The sequence below is a fragment of the Nelusetta ayraudi genome, unplaced genomic scaffold (assembly GCF_046127955.1).
Source record: "Nelusetta ayraudi isolate G7.1 ecotype Tasmania unplaced genomic scaffold, CSIRO-AGI_Nayr_v1 ptg000060l, whole genome shotgun sequence".
In the NCBI taxonomy this organism is placed as follows: domain Eukaryota; kingdom Metazoa; phylum Chordata; class Actinopteri; order Tetraodontiformes; family Monacanthidae; genus Nelusetta; species Nelusetta ayraudi.
In genome coordinates, this window is record NW_027466110.1 from 6,720,955 (window position 1) to 6,735,113 (window position 14,159).

The window sequence follows — 14,159 nt, forward strand, 5'->3', positions numbered from 1 at the left end:
TTTACTTCGCTGGAGCGCGCGCCGCTTCGGCAAGAGAGAGAGAGAGAGAGAGAGAGAGAGAGAGAGAGAGAGAGAGAGAGAGAGAGAGAGAGAGAGAGAGAGAGAGATCGTTTGATTAATTACTCATCACAGTTTAATTCAACTCAGAAGCATTCAGTTTATCGCGGTGATCTGAAAAACAGGGCGACTTGTGTTTATGAAATACACAGATTTGATTTTGATGTTTGAAATGTGATCTGTCATGAAATAAAGCATAATACACTTATTTCGTCATTGTGTTTATCTGGCTCACTTGAAATGTCATGCCTGAGTGTGGTGGTGGAAAGTTAAACTTTGTGACCAAGTGTCACAATATAACAATAAAACAATTAGACGTGAACGTCACAGCAGGGTCAAAATCACTGATGCCTGTTAAACGACAGACAGTGATGCCGAGGCGCGACGAAGCTACAGCGACGCGCACTCCCGCGAATTGAATGCAAATCCCCGCAGGCATGCAGAACTCGGCGTGACACCGGTCCACACTGGGCGATTATTTGGCGCCTTGACCACAAATGTAAACACTTTTCAGAAATTACATGTGGTCATAAACTTTAGTGACTTCTGATTAAATATTATAGTTCAAACACTATCGGCTTAATGTTTACTTTGTTTCTTTCACCATCACAACACAATTAATGAGTTCCATATTGCTTATTTATTTATTTATTTTTATTTAAGAACTAACAGTGTACCAATGTACCAAAAATGTATATCATGAAATGTGTAAAGACAGTTCTTCTTCTGAATCAGGATTACATTAACTAATTGTAACCTTAAATTCGTTTTTAAATTCACTGAAAGTAAATAGTGAAAGTATAGGAGTTTACAGTGAGCATTGACATCTGAATTAAAGATGATCTGGGTGCTGCATGTTTCTCCGTAGATCTGCAAAATGTACAATTGGTAGAAAATGAACGGGCTCTTCAGCATCTACAGCACCTTCAGCACCTTCAGCAAAAATTATTTTGAAATGAGGTCAACATAAATCCTCCAAAGATTTTCCATATTCATGCAAAGGTTTGCAGGATTTATAGTGAGCAAATGTATCAAGTAAATATAAGCATACAGGGTGAATGTGCAGTTAAACCTTGAATTTAGCAACTGCCCTCAGAGATGTGTCTGTGTTAAAAATATCCAGTGGTTATGGCACGAGACACAACCGTTCCCACTTCGGAGACGGGGAGTGTATATCATTTCATAATTCACACTTTTTGGCAGTTACACGAGCCCACCAGCAGTTGCATTCACAGGGAAAGTAAAGGACAGAACAGATCACTTCTCTCTTTGATGAAAGGCATCTTTTAATGCGCAGACAATGACGAGGTGAGAGAGGCAGCTTCTGAAAGAACTACATGACAGAGCACATCTTGCATTCATCCACAAAGTTCAAACAATTGGAAGAAAATGTGTTTCAAATGTGGTTGTCGCACATTTTTAAGACAGATGTACTTGTCTGAAGGTGAAGTTTCCGGACTGTGCTCTCTGTGGTGAAGATTGTCCTATTTTACTAACTGACCGTTTTGTGCCATGCCGAGAGGATCAGCCTGCAACCGCTGTGCCACTGCCTCACGGCTGAATGTAGGTCTCTGCAGGCAGCGAGATGGGCGAGCATGGGGTCAGCGAGTTTCAGGGGAGGATTTAAAAAGATTCAGTGGAAGGATTGAGTGAGCTGACCATGAAGCACACTGCCTCACATCTGGGTAATGACAAAGGAGGCCAAATGGAAAACAGCGACAGCAGATGGGCTGATGGCAGCACTGGTCATTACTAAAGAGCACACATAAGCCAGCAGCGCAACTGTATTACTGCTTTGCTGCACGTGTGCATATTCCGAACATACAGACGTAGAAGTACTTCTATAAACATGGCATGACAAGGGTTGTGCAAAGTTATTTTACAGCAAACACTTCTACTGTGTGGAAGTATGCTAGGGAGTGTACGGTTGCATTTTGGTGTCAAAAACCGTCATTAGCAAGACATTACAGCCTCTGATCAAAAGCTTGGCTTGACCTCCTGTTAAAACTGATTGTTTGTGGCTTGGTATTGGCACTGGTTCTGAGATGGTCCAGATGACACAAACAGATGGCTGAAAGTGTTGCCACTGATCTAGGAGAGTCATTTCCTCAAAACAAGTCCCCCAAACTGCTTGTCATAGTCTGAAAAGTTGAGCCAGAGAGTAAAGCCTGGACTTTTGTCCTTTCTGTGGAGTTCATTCTTTCGTTAACATGCTAGAAGCAGATAGTGTTTTAAAGTTCATTGGCAAAAGCAAATATACATATGAGAAAATTGTATTCCTATATAATTAGCAATAAAAATAAGATAGAAATGAACATATTTGTATTACTGAGTAATAATAATAAATGAAGTAAATCGTTTTATTTTCTAAATCAAGCAAAATACTTCAATGTCATATGGACCAAAGCTCTATCTGATCTGAAACACAGTGTTAAAACTTCAAACTTAACCTTTTTTAAAAAAAAACAAAAAATATATAAACAATACAGACGAATTGCAATCATTCTACTAAAATGTATTCATCAGAAATAAAGTATCTGACGACATTTTCGTGTCGAGTTTACAATTTACGCCGTCCCTGTTGTATCCCTCCGCGCCGTGCAGTCGAGCAGCAGCAGCAGCAGCAGCAGCAGCCTGGAAAGTAGAGCCGCCTCGCACGGGCAGGGGAGGGAGGAGCCAGGCCTCTCGCCGATACTACTGACACGTAAGAAAATCCCGCTAACATTTTCCGACGCGCAAGTTTCATATTTTGCTCCCCCTCCCCACCACCACCGAAGTTGAACGTGAGTACAGGTGTTGAGCGCAGACTCGATGTGGAGCTGACCACCAGTCCCGGAGCGGAGGCCCGGAGCACGGCTCGCTGAAGCGGCGGTTACTGGGCTGTGTTGTTTCGGCGGTGGATGAGATCTCGGTTCGCCACCATGAGATTCTCGGCGTTTATTTCTGTCGTCCGCTCGCTCGGCCCGGTGGTGATCGGGATCTCTCTCGGCTTCACCTTGAGCTTGTTGAGCGTCAACTGGACGGAGGACGCCTGCTATGCGGACGGCAACGAGGCCGAGCTGGTGACTCAGGGTCCGGACGGGCTGCTCAAAGGAGCCCGAAAGCCCAACTCCATATCCACCGCCAACGATGCCGAGTCCGAGGAGGATTTTGAGCCGCGAATAGTTCCTTACAAACAAGTCCAGAGCGCCCCAAAGAAAATCTTCAGGTGAGGGCGTGGATGCAATTTACTTTTACTTGAGTGTTTATACTTGTGTGGGATTATTACATTAAGTGTGGTGGTTGGATTATGTGTAAGCAGTTAAGTGTTTCCGCAGTGTAGCATCCTCTGTTTTCCCACTGATTTTGCTCTAAAAATTTACTTAGTTTTTCCCAAGTGTAAATAACAATGTACTCTGACAACTTATTGAAGCAGATTTACGGTGATAAAACTAATTGCAAAATGAGAGGTAGCTTTTTGTCTGTTCGGCCCCACCCGCAAACTCACCTTGTTGACTTTCTAATATTTAGAAAATAATTTTCATCTGATTTAAAAGAAAAGAAAAGAAAAGAAAAAAAATCCACAGCACCTCCTCTCACAGTAAGGACATTCCCTGCCAGCATACTTTTGGGCCCTGTCTCCACGCTGCCACACACTCTTTGGAAGCACGCAGACATTTCCAGGATTTTTCTGGATAGAGACCTTGTCCTAACGTCAGCCCTCGCACCCAAAGTGGTTGCATTGCAATGCATTTCTGAGAAAGAAGCTTTTCCCAGTGGAGAGGCTGCACTGAGCTCGGAGGTTGTGAGTGGTCAAGTCTCCAGCTGCAAAAGCTGCCTGTGGGTTGAGACTGCAACAAGTAATTATTTGTAATGGTCACGCTAACTAGTTTCTCAATTTTATGGTCATTACTTTACGTTTATGGAAGGGCAATGACTGCGCGGTCAGATGTCAAATACTTGTTTATTGCCTAACTTCAGGTGTGACGGTAGCGTTACACATTTAATGCAAGATGATCTTTTGCATGTTTGATTTCATGTCCTGTCATACTCACCCAACAGTGAAGATGTTACAGCACAGAACCATGATGCCTTTTACAAGGGAAAGGTTGCTGTACATCCTCGTTGCAGCAATAAAGCTGAGTTTATGTCACAGCATGTTTCGTTAAGGAAGAGCTTGTGGTTTTGGAAGCAAGTTAGCATGTCTGGATGTTTTAAAATTATCCAGAAATTCCATAAGGTATGGTGGTGACAACCACAGGCGCGCACTGGAAACCTAATGTTTGCTAATTATAAGTGACGCCTTGTTCACTGGTTTTAGTTGAAGCCGATCATGGTTGCTGCTAATGTAACAATATATTTGAGTGTTATACAGTTCTCTATTTTATCAGAAAGAGAATTTCCTCAGTGAATATTTTTGTGTCTTCTTTTCAGGTCAAAATATATTAGTACAGAGTTGGGGATGCGGGAGCGCCTGCTTGTGGGCGTCATGACATCCAAAAACAGCATCAACACCTTAGGCGTGGCCGTCAATCGCACCATAAGCCATCACTTGGACAACGTCATCTTCTTCACTGGCACGAGAAATCGCAAAGTCCCTCACGCCATGTTCGTGGTCTCCCATGGGGACGAGAGGCCGATCTGGAACATGTTTCAAAGCATCAAATATATTCTAGACCACCACGTCAATGAATATGACTGGTTTTACTTAGTCCAAGATGACACCTACACAGAAGCGGACAGGATCAGATCCCTGGTGGATCACCTCAGCATGGATCGAGCGCTCTACATGGGTAGTCCCGAGGAGTTCATCGGCGGGGAGATGGAGGGGAAATACTGCTATGGGGGCTTCGGCTACGTCCTGTCGCGTACCTTGCTCCTTCGACTGCAGCCCTACCTGGAAAACTGTCGGAATGACATCTTGAGTGCGAGGCCGGATGAGTGGCTTGGGAGATGCATCATCGATTACACAAACACAAACTGCGTTAGCGAGCAAGAGGTAGGTGGACTGTATTCTTGACTGGTAGATCAAGAAATTATCCTTGAGCTCTTAATCATTGTTGTTTGTTTGCAGTCACAGTGGGTAAGGACTGAACACTTGTCTGGCAGGCGACGATCAGGCATGTGCCTCTGGGACGGCACTTAAAGCTGACAGACAGCTTTATAAAACTGTAATTACCATGCTTGCACAGGGGTGGTATTTATATTACAGAGTAGCTTGCTAATACTCCTTAGCCTCATCCCCCCCCCCCCACTTCAGCTCCAGCAACAACATGGACTTGGAAAAACAGGCAAGCAGAACACAGCTGAGCTCACCCTTGCCTGGGTTCAATGGTGTGAAAATCCCCTGTGGGTCAACATGCTCTGCTCCGCTAATGTCATTAGCATTTAAGGTCAAACAAGCTCTGTGGAGCACTGATCTGTCCTAGTGCACTCTCAGGCGATGGTCGACATTTGGCACAGTTTGCCCAGCGCATGCTAAAGATGTGGTCTTGTTTCTGAGAAGGTTATCGGTATTAGCGTGTCCTTCGTGCTAATGAACTTTGCCTGCCAGTAGACATTGCCACTGTCCTTCGCCACATTCTCTTCCCCTCGCCGTGGCCTAAAGCAGAAAACTATTTTATCACGCTGTTAAGAGAGTGTCACGGCCAAGTGAAGTGGCCCGTCCAGCAAGACCTCCAGCTGAGCCTCGGCAGATAAGTGCAGACAAGTGAGAGGAATGTTAAATAGCCTGGTATCTGTGCAGTGAACAGAGCCTAGCATCAATTTTCACATTACTGAAGACCACTGATGATACTCTGGAACCGCGCATATCTTACCGAGTGTGCCACTGCAAACTGGAGGCTGTCCTCACTACTCATTTAAGTACTGCCTCCATCCTTTGTTCTTTTAATAGCTTTATCAGATTGGATTCACTTTTTTTTAATCACTCAAGCTCCTTAGGTCATTACTCTGTTTTCAGCTTGAATGTCCGTAAGCATTAAGTAGGATTCAGGGAGCCAGCCGGCGTCGGCCTATTGTATTTTGGGAATTACATTTCATGTCTTGATAGCTGTGTCCGACCTGATTATATAGTTCATTCATTAAAAAAAATGAGGCCACGTTAATTCAGATTAAAACATCTCTATCTTGTGTTACCTTGAGCACATTCAGTTCTTGAAAATGAACAAAGTTCCCAATGTGTAACTTTTCTCAGCTGTTGCACAACGGATCCCAACGGTTGCAAAACTGTTTCCCGAGAAAGAGGCGCAAGACAATGACGCTGCAACGTCTGTCCTGCTGCTTTTCCAACAGCTTATGAAAAGAACCTCTGTGTCTTTGACAGGGGCTTTCCTACCACCATTATGAGCTTGGAAAAAACGCCGATCCCAGTAAGGAGCCGAGTGAAGAGTTGAAGCAAGCATTAACTGTCCATCCAGTGTCTGACCCTGAACAGATGTACCGGCTGCACAGATACTTCACCGAGCTTGAACTCCAGAAGACATATGATGAGATTGCTAAGCTGCAGGTAAACCGTTTTTTTCTAAAGTCTTACAACAACAATAAAGTGAAACCGCATCTTGTAAAGGTCTCATGCAGCGTTATCCTGGATGAAAAATTGGCTTTCCGCCTGGCACCTGTCAAAATCAGAATGCTTCTTGTGTTTCTGCAGGGGGAAATAAAGAATGTGAGTGTGGTTGCCTTTGAGGGCAACCGAACTGCTCAGTGGCCTGTCGGAATAAATCCACCATTTGAGCCAAAATCCAGATTTGAAGTCCTCAAGTGGGAATACTTTACAGAGGAAGAGATTTATTCATGCATCGACGGCTCTCCAAAGTGCGAGCTGAGCGGCATCGACCGCTTGGACGTTGTTGATATCATAGACACGGCCATGGGCGAGCTGAACAGAAAGTACAAGCCTGTCCTACACTTGAAGAAGCAGCAGCTGATCAATGGCTACAGACGCTTTGACCCCACCAGGGGCATGGAGTACACGTTGGATCTGCAGCTGGAGGCGTTCAACCAAAAAGGTCACAGTCGCTCCATCGTTAAGCGGGTACACCTGATGCGACCCTTGAGTCGGACCGAGATCATTCCCATGCCGTACGTCACAGAGGCCACCAGGGTTCACATCATCATACCCTTGACTCTGCAGGACAGAGACCGTGTCAACCACTTCCTGGAGGTCTTTGCCTCCAACGCTTTCGAGACCAGTGAAAATGCCGTCCTCACGTTCTTGTTCATTTACGACCCCATGGAGGCGCAACAGGTCAACCAGAATGACATATTTGCTGGCGTGAAGACGCAGATAAACACTTACGAGCGCAAATACCCCACAGTGAAGATCCCGTGGATCAGTGTCAAGACTGAAACACCCTTCCAGATCAAATTTATGGACATCATCTCTAAGAAACATCCCGTCGACACTCTGTTCCTTTTGGCCGACGCCAACACCAACGTCAATTCAGAATTTATGAACCGCTGCCGAATGAATTCTATCAACAACTGGCAGGTGTTCTTCCCCGTCCACTTTCAAGACTACAAAGCTGAGGTCGCCAACCAGAACCCACCAGCTCCTGTCACAGCCGACCTGGTCAAGGACGCCGGCCACTTTGACCGCCAGCTCTTTGATGAAGCTTGCTTCTACAACTCGGACTACATGGCAACGCGCACGCGTATGGTGGCGGACGTCCAGGAGAACGAGGAGATCCTGGAGACCCTGGACATCTACGACATGTTTGTAAAGTACTCCAGCTTGCACGTGTTCAGGGCAGTGGAGCCGGCGCTGCACCAGAGGTACAACTACCAAGACTGCAACCCGCGGCTCAGCGAAGACGTCTACCACAGGTGTGTTCAGAGCAACTTGGAAGGCCTTGGCTCGCGCTCCCAGCTCGCCATGCTGCTGTTCGAGCAAGAGCAAGGAAACAGCATTTGATAACTGCAATGCCGTGTTGCTCGTGCACACGCTGCTAAAAGCTGTGTCTTTTATTGGCGAGTGACTCTGGCAGCACTTCTCACTCTGCCCAGAAGTCGAGTGGATTGGGCCGTGGTGACACGTCGAGCTACCTGATGTTTTGTCTTTTAGTGTGGCATCAGGTTTTAGTTAGTTTAAAAACAAAACAAAACTGAATGCAGTACATTCCCAACATGTTTGTACATGTGCATGTTTACAACACTTGTCCGTACAGACGAGTGACCAAAACCTTATTTCTTTGCTTCTTTAACGATCAAACACAGATGGGTAGCGCCTCAAAGTAGTGCTGCCTTTTTCTCCTCCCTTGTTTTTATTAAAGATTACAACAAGAACTACCACACACAGAACTTGCAATACAGTGTAATGTTAGGATATCTAATTCCAATCCCATTTTGTGTTTGATACGAAGCATTGGTAAATGCTGTCACACAAAAATCAACCTTCTGAAGTGTAGCAATAGTTATACATTGAAATACACACAACTTTCAATCACAAAGCTTTTGGTACGAACCACACTTCGCATTTACAAAAGTGCATCTTTACCAATGTGCCTTGACATTGTCTCAACACACAATGAATCTCTGTGACACCCTCGAATGCAAGGCTGATGAGTCTCACTGGGATCTTGCTGTTGTTACAACATGAACATTTTTTCTCAGTGGGCGGATTCTTTTATGCTTCACTGTAAAGATAAAAAAAAAAATGTTGCGCAAACTGGGAAAAATGAAATCAGTTGTCAGTTACGCTCAATTCTTCCTGAAAGAGAGTATGACGCCACAGGTTGTTGTTTTTTTGCCTAGGTGCGGTAGTTGGAATAGGAGTTGAGAATTCTGGGATTAAGTTGAGAGTGACGCCCCTCCTTGAAATCAGAGTTGCAAGAAAATGTAGGTGGAAGAGGCAAAGGAGCAGAAAAAGGAGATGTGCGAAGTGGTTGCTGTCCTCAAGCTAGCGGTACAAAGTAACAAACTCAGAGTTGTGATTGAAGTCAAGAATGTGACATCTTTTTGAATAGCAAATATTTTTATTTATACCCTTTAAGATATTCCAAAGTATTTTGACTGTATAGTGATGATATTATTATTTTTTCAAAAATTAGGTAATTATGAGCTAATTAGCTAGAGCGGTTACATTCCAGTCTCGAGGGAGACTGTTTCTACGTTACTGCGAGGCCGTACTCCACACCAAAATCATTGTTAGTAAGACACAATGTGCAATATTGTAGCGATCACATTTTCAAAGACGACTGATGACATCCGGGGACATTTCGTAAGCGGTACGGCAGTGTGTGCGTTCAGAATGCGTTTTATATTTAGAGCAAATATGAACGAGGCTCTCTGTTCTTTTAGGGGTAAATACACTGTAATTTGCATCGACAAGACCTTTTCTATTGTGTTTTTTGCTGTCACTAGACACTTTTCATTATCAACTTGAGCTTGATCATACATGAGATTACGGTAGGTGTGTGTGTTTAATTTGAATCTATTCTGAGTGTGTCGGGATCACGAGGCGGTCTTCTGCAGTCTTTGCTGTACACTCTGCCTCCTCGTGAGCTCAGAGTATTCAGGTCAGGTCTCGCTGAGCGTATTTTGCATTCAGTTCCTTAACGCATCTCTTTCTTCCATGAGAGCAGTTTCACACAGCGACGGCATGACGTGACATGAATGTTCTCCTCGATCCTCAGAAGAGAGTGCGACTCTAATCACGGGCACAGTTTTGAATCGGAACTTGTTTCTGTTATTTTGTTTTCTTTGTTTTTTTTGTTTTTTTTTTCAAAAACCACTGTGAAAGACGGAGGGCTGTGATGACAAAATGAAGTTGACGCGTGGCCTCTGCCTGGATGTGAAAAGCTTAAATGTAGGCAAGCTTGGCAAAATCCATTCCCCGTGTGTGTTTAACAAAGCCAATGCCGCTGAGCCAAGTCTCAGTGTATTTGTCCATAACTTATTTATCTGTCATTTTGTAATGAAATATGCAGATTCTGAAGACTTCTGCACTAAGAGAGGCTCTCACGATGCTCTCTGTCCATGTAGAAATATTTTAGAGACTCTATTTTTTAAAAGAAAATTGTAGTTCTATTTTCACAACCAATATTTAATGACCATTTGCGTGTGTCAAAGTGACGCACATACTGTATCTTTGTATTTTCTTTGAAAATCACGTGTCATATATTCCAAAATGTTTCACCTTTAGTCAAGTATTTCATTTCAAAGAGCAGAAAATAAACAAGCTTGTTCTTTAAAGTTCAACATCGCGTTTGGGTTGCGATTTTTTTTGTACTATTATTATTATTATTATTATTTTCCTTTTGCGTGCGAACACGTGTGTAACCAAAGCAATATGTTTTTAATGAACCAACACTACTACATTGTAATGTTTGCGGTACTTCCAAAAATGAACTGTGAAATATTGTAATTTTTAAATAAAGGATGTTTGAGTACAGACGTTTCTCTCCTGGTGTCGCGGCACCCTGTCTTCAGGAGGTGTGATGAGTGTGATGGGCTACAGAATCCACTTTGTCCTTTAGGTGTCAGCAGAAGAGCGCAGTGGTGGAGCAGCCGCAGCAGCAGCAGCTCCTGGAACCAGCACTGATGCTGCTGCTAGACACTATACTGAGCGTACAAGAAATCAGATTTCTAAGACAAGGACCTGCGGTTGTCTCCTCTGCGTTGTCAACCTGCGAGCGGGTCTGCAGTTTACATTCCTGGCTGGGTTGAAGCCGAGGTATGTCCCCGCGTCTGGGCCTGGTAAAAACACGGGGAAAAGGCTGTGACCTTAATTACATAGCTGTAGTTATTTCAAGAGCGCGTATGCGCTTCCCCGAGGCTGGCTGTAAAAAAAAAAAAAAAAAAAAAAAAACACATAAGTACAGAGCAGCTGGGAGTTAATTGTCAGTCATTATTTCGTATTTTTGGTTTACGTTCAGGTCCAGGACTTTCTCCTCCCACACGGACGCAGTTGTTCTGCAGAAAGTTATGCGGCTTACGGCTGTTTTCATGTTGGCCGAAGGGCTGAAGCTCACCTGGAAGTGGAGTGGAGAGACAATTTGCAGGGACGTTAGTGATCACGCAATTTCACTTTCTCGTGGTTCCCTTGAACGCCTCATTTGTTAAAAACGCACCTTTGAAATGCCGCCAGTCTTCCTGTGGCCCCTGTCAGTAATTCTTCTGTCGTTGGTTTATTTTTTCAGGGTTTTGCAGACCAAATTAATACATAAAATAATATGAAATAAAATAAAAACACACACATTTACATCATAATAGAAAATCAACGTGGGTAACAAAAGTGAACAGGGCTCCGGGTTAACCAATCTAAACTTTAATAGTTTATTTAGCATATTTAACATTTATAAAAACGTGTTCTAACAGAGGAAATAATCACGACATCACACATCTGTACAAAATTAAGCCTTTCCTGTTTTTTGTCCTCGCAGTGACGGTGAGTGAATGCATGATTTTTTTTTTTTCCCTTTCTTCCCCCCTCAACTCCTCTTTTCCTTTGACCTCCCCTGGATGTCCTCCTGGACCCTGATCCTTCAGTCTTTTTTGGCTTTCAAGCAAGTGGGGGACAGCCAGGTTTCCAGTGAACACATTTACAGCTCGACATCGATGGCATGTTGGATTAAATTTGTATTATTTTTTTTTGATAACGTTATAAACAAAAACAGACTATGAAGAGGCTGTTTCACAGAGCTGTGCAGGAGGAATCTGAGGAATGGAAGCTACAAAACTTTCCCATCTTGCTGTGATGGAGACCTACTAGACTCTGGCATCACAGAGAGAAACCAAAAAACATTTTGAAGTGCACACAATTTCAGAGTTATATTGTATCTAAGCAAAACTTGGGGGGGGGGGGGGCATGGCTCCAGCATTAATGCAGCGAGGCGACCCTGCATTCATCTCCACACTGTGGCCCCCGTGTGACTCGTCTGAGGATTGCCACACGCCTTGATGACAGACAGGATTGTTATGCACAGCCAGTACAGGATGCCATCCGAGACTGTGATTGGGAACCTTTTGAAAATGTCAGTCACACATGATTATGAATATTAAACAGCCATGTATAGCCCATGATTACTTGACAGGGGGAGGGGATTTGACAGATGCGGGAGAGCGGAATCTCATTGCGAGCCGGAATGATGCATGAGGATATTGGGCCGGTTAAATGCACCAATCAAATATTGCAATAGAAAAAGAAAAAAAAAAGAAAAGTGATGTCGTAATTTGTGAGTGTGATTTTCCTCCCCGTCAATTATGAATTAGACACTGAACAATCTGTCTGGAGTTGAAAACAGGCTTTACTTTGCTCTGCTTGGACTGCAAATGCGTCTAAAAATATTCTTTATTAGCAACCGAATCCGGTTCTCAGAGTTTCTAAATATGTCTACACAAAATACTGCACGAGAGCCGTGAAATGTTCGAGGATTAAAGGATTTATCTCCGAGTTGAGATCGCGAGCGTCATCCGTGTTCTGATCTGATCATGAAACAGAATATGCATTTTCTTGCGGCCCGAGTATTTTCCCATAGACGGCACATTGCAAAGTTCAGCAAAATAGAAAACACCAAAGCATGTTGTCACTCACGCCCCAGTAAACCTCGGCGATAAAGGCGGCGGGTGAAAAGGGGAAAAAGCAAGACGACAAGCTGTAAATCAAGTCGATCAGATGTCGACGTGGTTGAGTAAAAGACCTGAAATGAAGCCTTAGCTATAAAATATTGAAAAGACTATTTCAAAAAACATATTGAGGAAAGAAACAGTGCCAAAAGTAGAGCAGTTTGACAGTCCTTCGGTTCCTCCATGCAATGATGCTATGTTTCAATGTAGATGATCTACCTGCCAGAAGAATGGATCTTGAAGCAAAGCGGGATTACGTTCTGATTCCAGCACATTGAACAACAAATAACTAAAACCCAAATTCATTAAAAAATAAAAATAAATAAATCAATCTGATCTGATCTGATGTTGGTTGGCTCACCCTGTCATATCAACTCACACTGAGGGAGCTCCACTGAGGCTGACCATGCGATATAGGCAAGACTTGATCTTCACTTTTTGAGAACCCTGATGTTGTCGACCATCTGCATCTGGTATTTGATATCTTTACGTCTTTGAGTGCTGTAAAAAAATAAATAATGAAGCACCCGTTAAAACAAACAACCGACAAGAAGACTCTGCATCTGTCACAAACATTGCTGTCAAAGTAAATTGAAGATAGTGTGAATGAAAGACGAGGGAAAATGTTCATGTCTGCTGGTCCACTGCTTATTCTCTGTTCACTCCTGTTGCTAAAATGCATCAGGAATCAGAGCTGTCTGCCTTTGACTGCATGTTCAGTGGCAGTGAACTGATGATGCCGAGCAGGAAACCACACTGGAGAAGTCAAATAACCTTGCAGGCGCTCTGGTGGTGGACTTTTACTGTGTTAATCCAAAATGTCTCACCTCTTAAAGGAGAAACCTGAGGACAGGAGCTGTTAAAAGTCAAAAGAGGACGGTGACCTTCCGCCGTGACAATCAACCGTATAATAAATTTCTTCATTTTCACATTTTTATTCGGTCTTTGCTGACTCGAGCTCCTGGAAAGTGTTGCACGTTTGTCCCACCTGCTGACTTGGACGAGCAGCGGAGGGAATGTCAGCCTACGCGCCGCGTACGTGTTTAATTAAATCTTCTCTTTCGTGATACGAATCGACTGTTGTATAACAAGACGCTTTAATTCCCTATATCTGATTTTGAAAATAAATAAATAAAAAACCTTCACTGCGGCAACAAAGCTCCAAACTATCCCCATTTTCAGACGTTCTTCTCTTCATGGATCAGTTCAACCGAGTCACATCATCCCAAACAGGCTCAGTGATGCGGGAACAATGTCAGAGTGCACATGCAAGCAAGCATGCGCGCGCACACACACACACACACACACACACAAACACACATACAACATTCACGCAATGCCTGTTTTGGGTTTCTCCTGCACTGTAAATAGAGCTGCAACACTTTTACAGTGAAGTGGCCCGAAAACTGAGACAAAGTTGAGGTCTGGATAAAGAAAAAGTGTGTCCCTTATTGCTTATGTCAGGTTGGAGTCGTGACGCTCACTCAAGACAAAGAGAGGAAGGCAAAGAAGACACAATCAGTTCAGAACTGCAGACACAATCCAGGATGCGCAGG

At 43.7% G+C, this 14,159-nt stretch overlaps 1 protein-coding gene across 1 annotated transcript; it reads left to right on the plus strand.

Moving 5' to 3' along the window:
- Positions 1 to 2,701: 2,701 nt before the first annotated feature.
- Positions 2,702 to 10,427, plus strand: chpfa (chondroitin polymerizing factor a). Its single transcript, XM_076039783.1, has 4 exons — positions 2,702 to 3,265; positions 4,471 to 5,035; positions 6,362 to 6,544; positions 6,689 to 10,427. The coding sequence occupies exons 1-4, from the start codon at positions 2,958 to 2,960 to the stop codon at positions 7,949 to 7,951; spliced, it is 2,319 nt and encodes a 772-aa protein (XP_075895898.1). The 5' UTR covers positions 2,702 to 2,957; the 3' UTR covers positions 7,952 to 10,427.
- Positions 10,428 to 14,159: the final 3,732 nt, after the last annotated feature.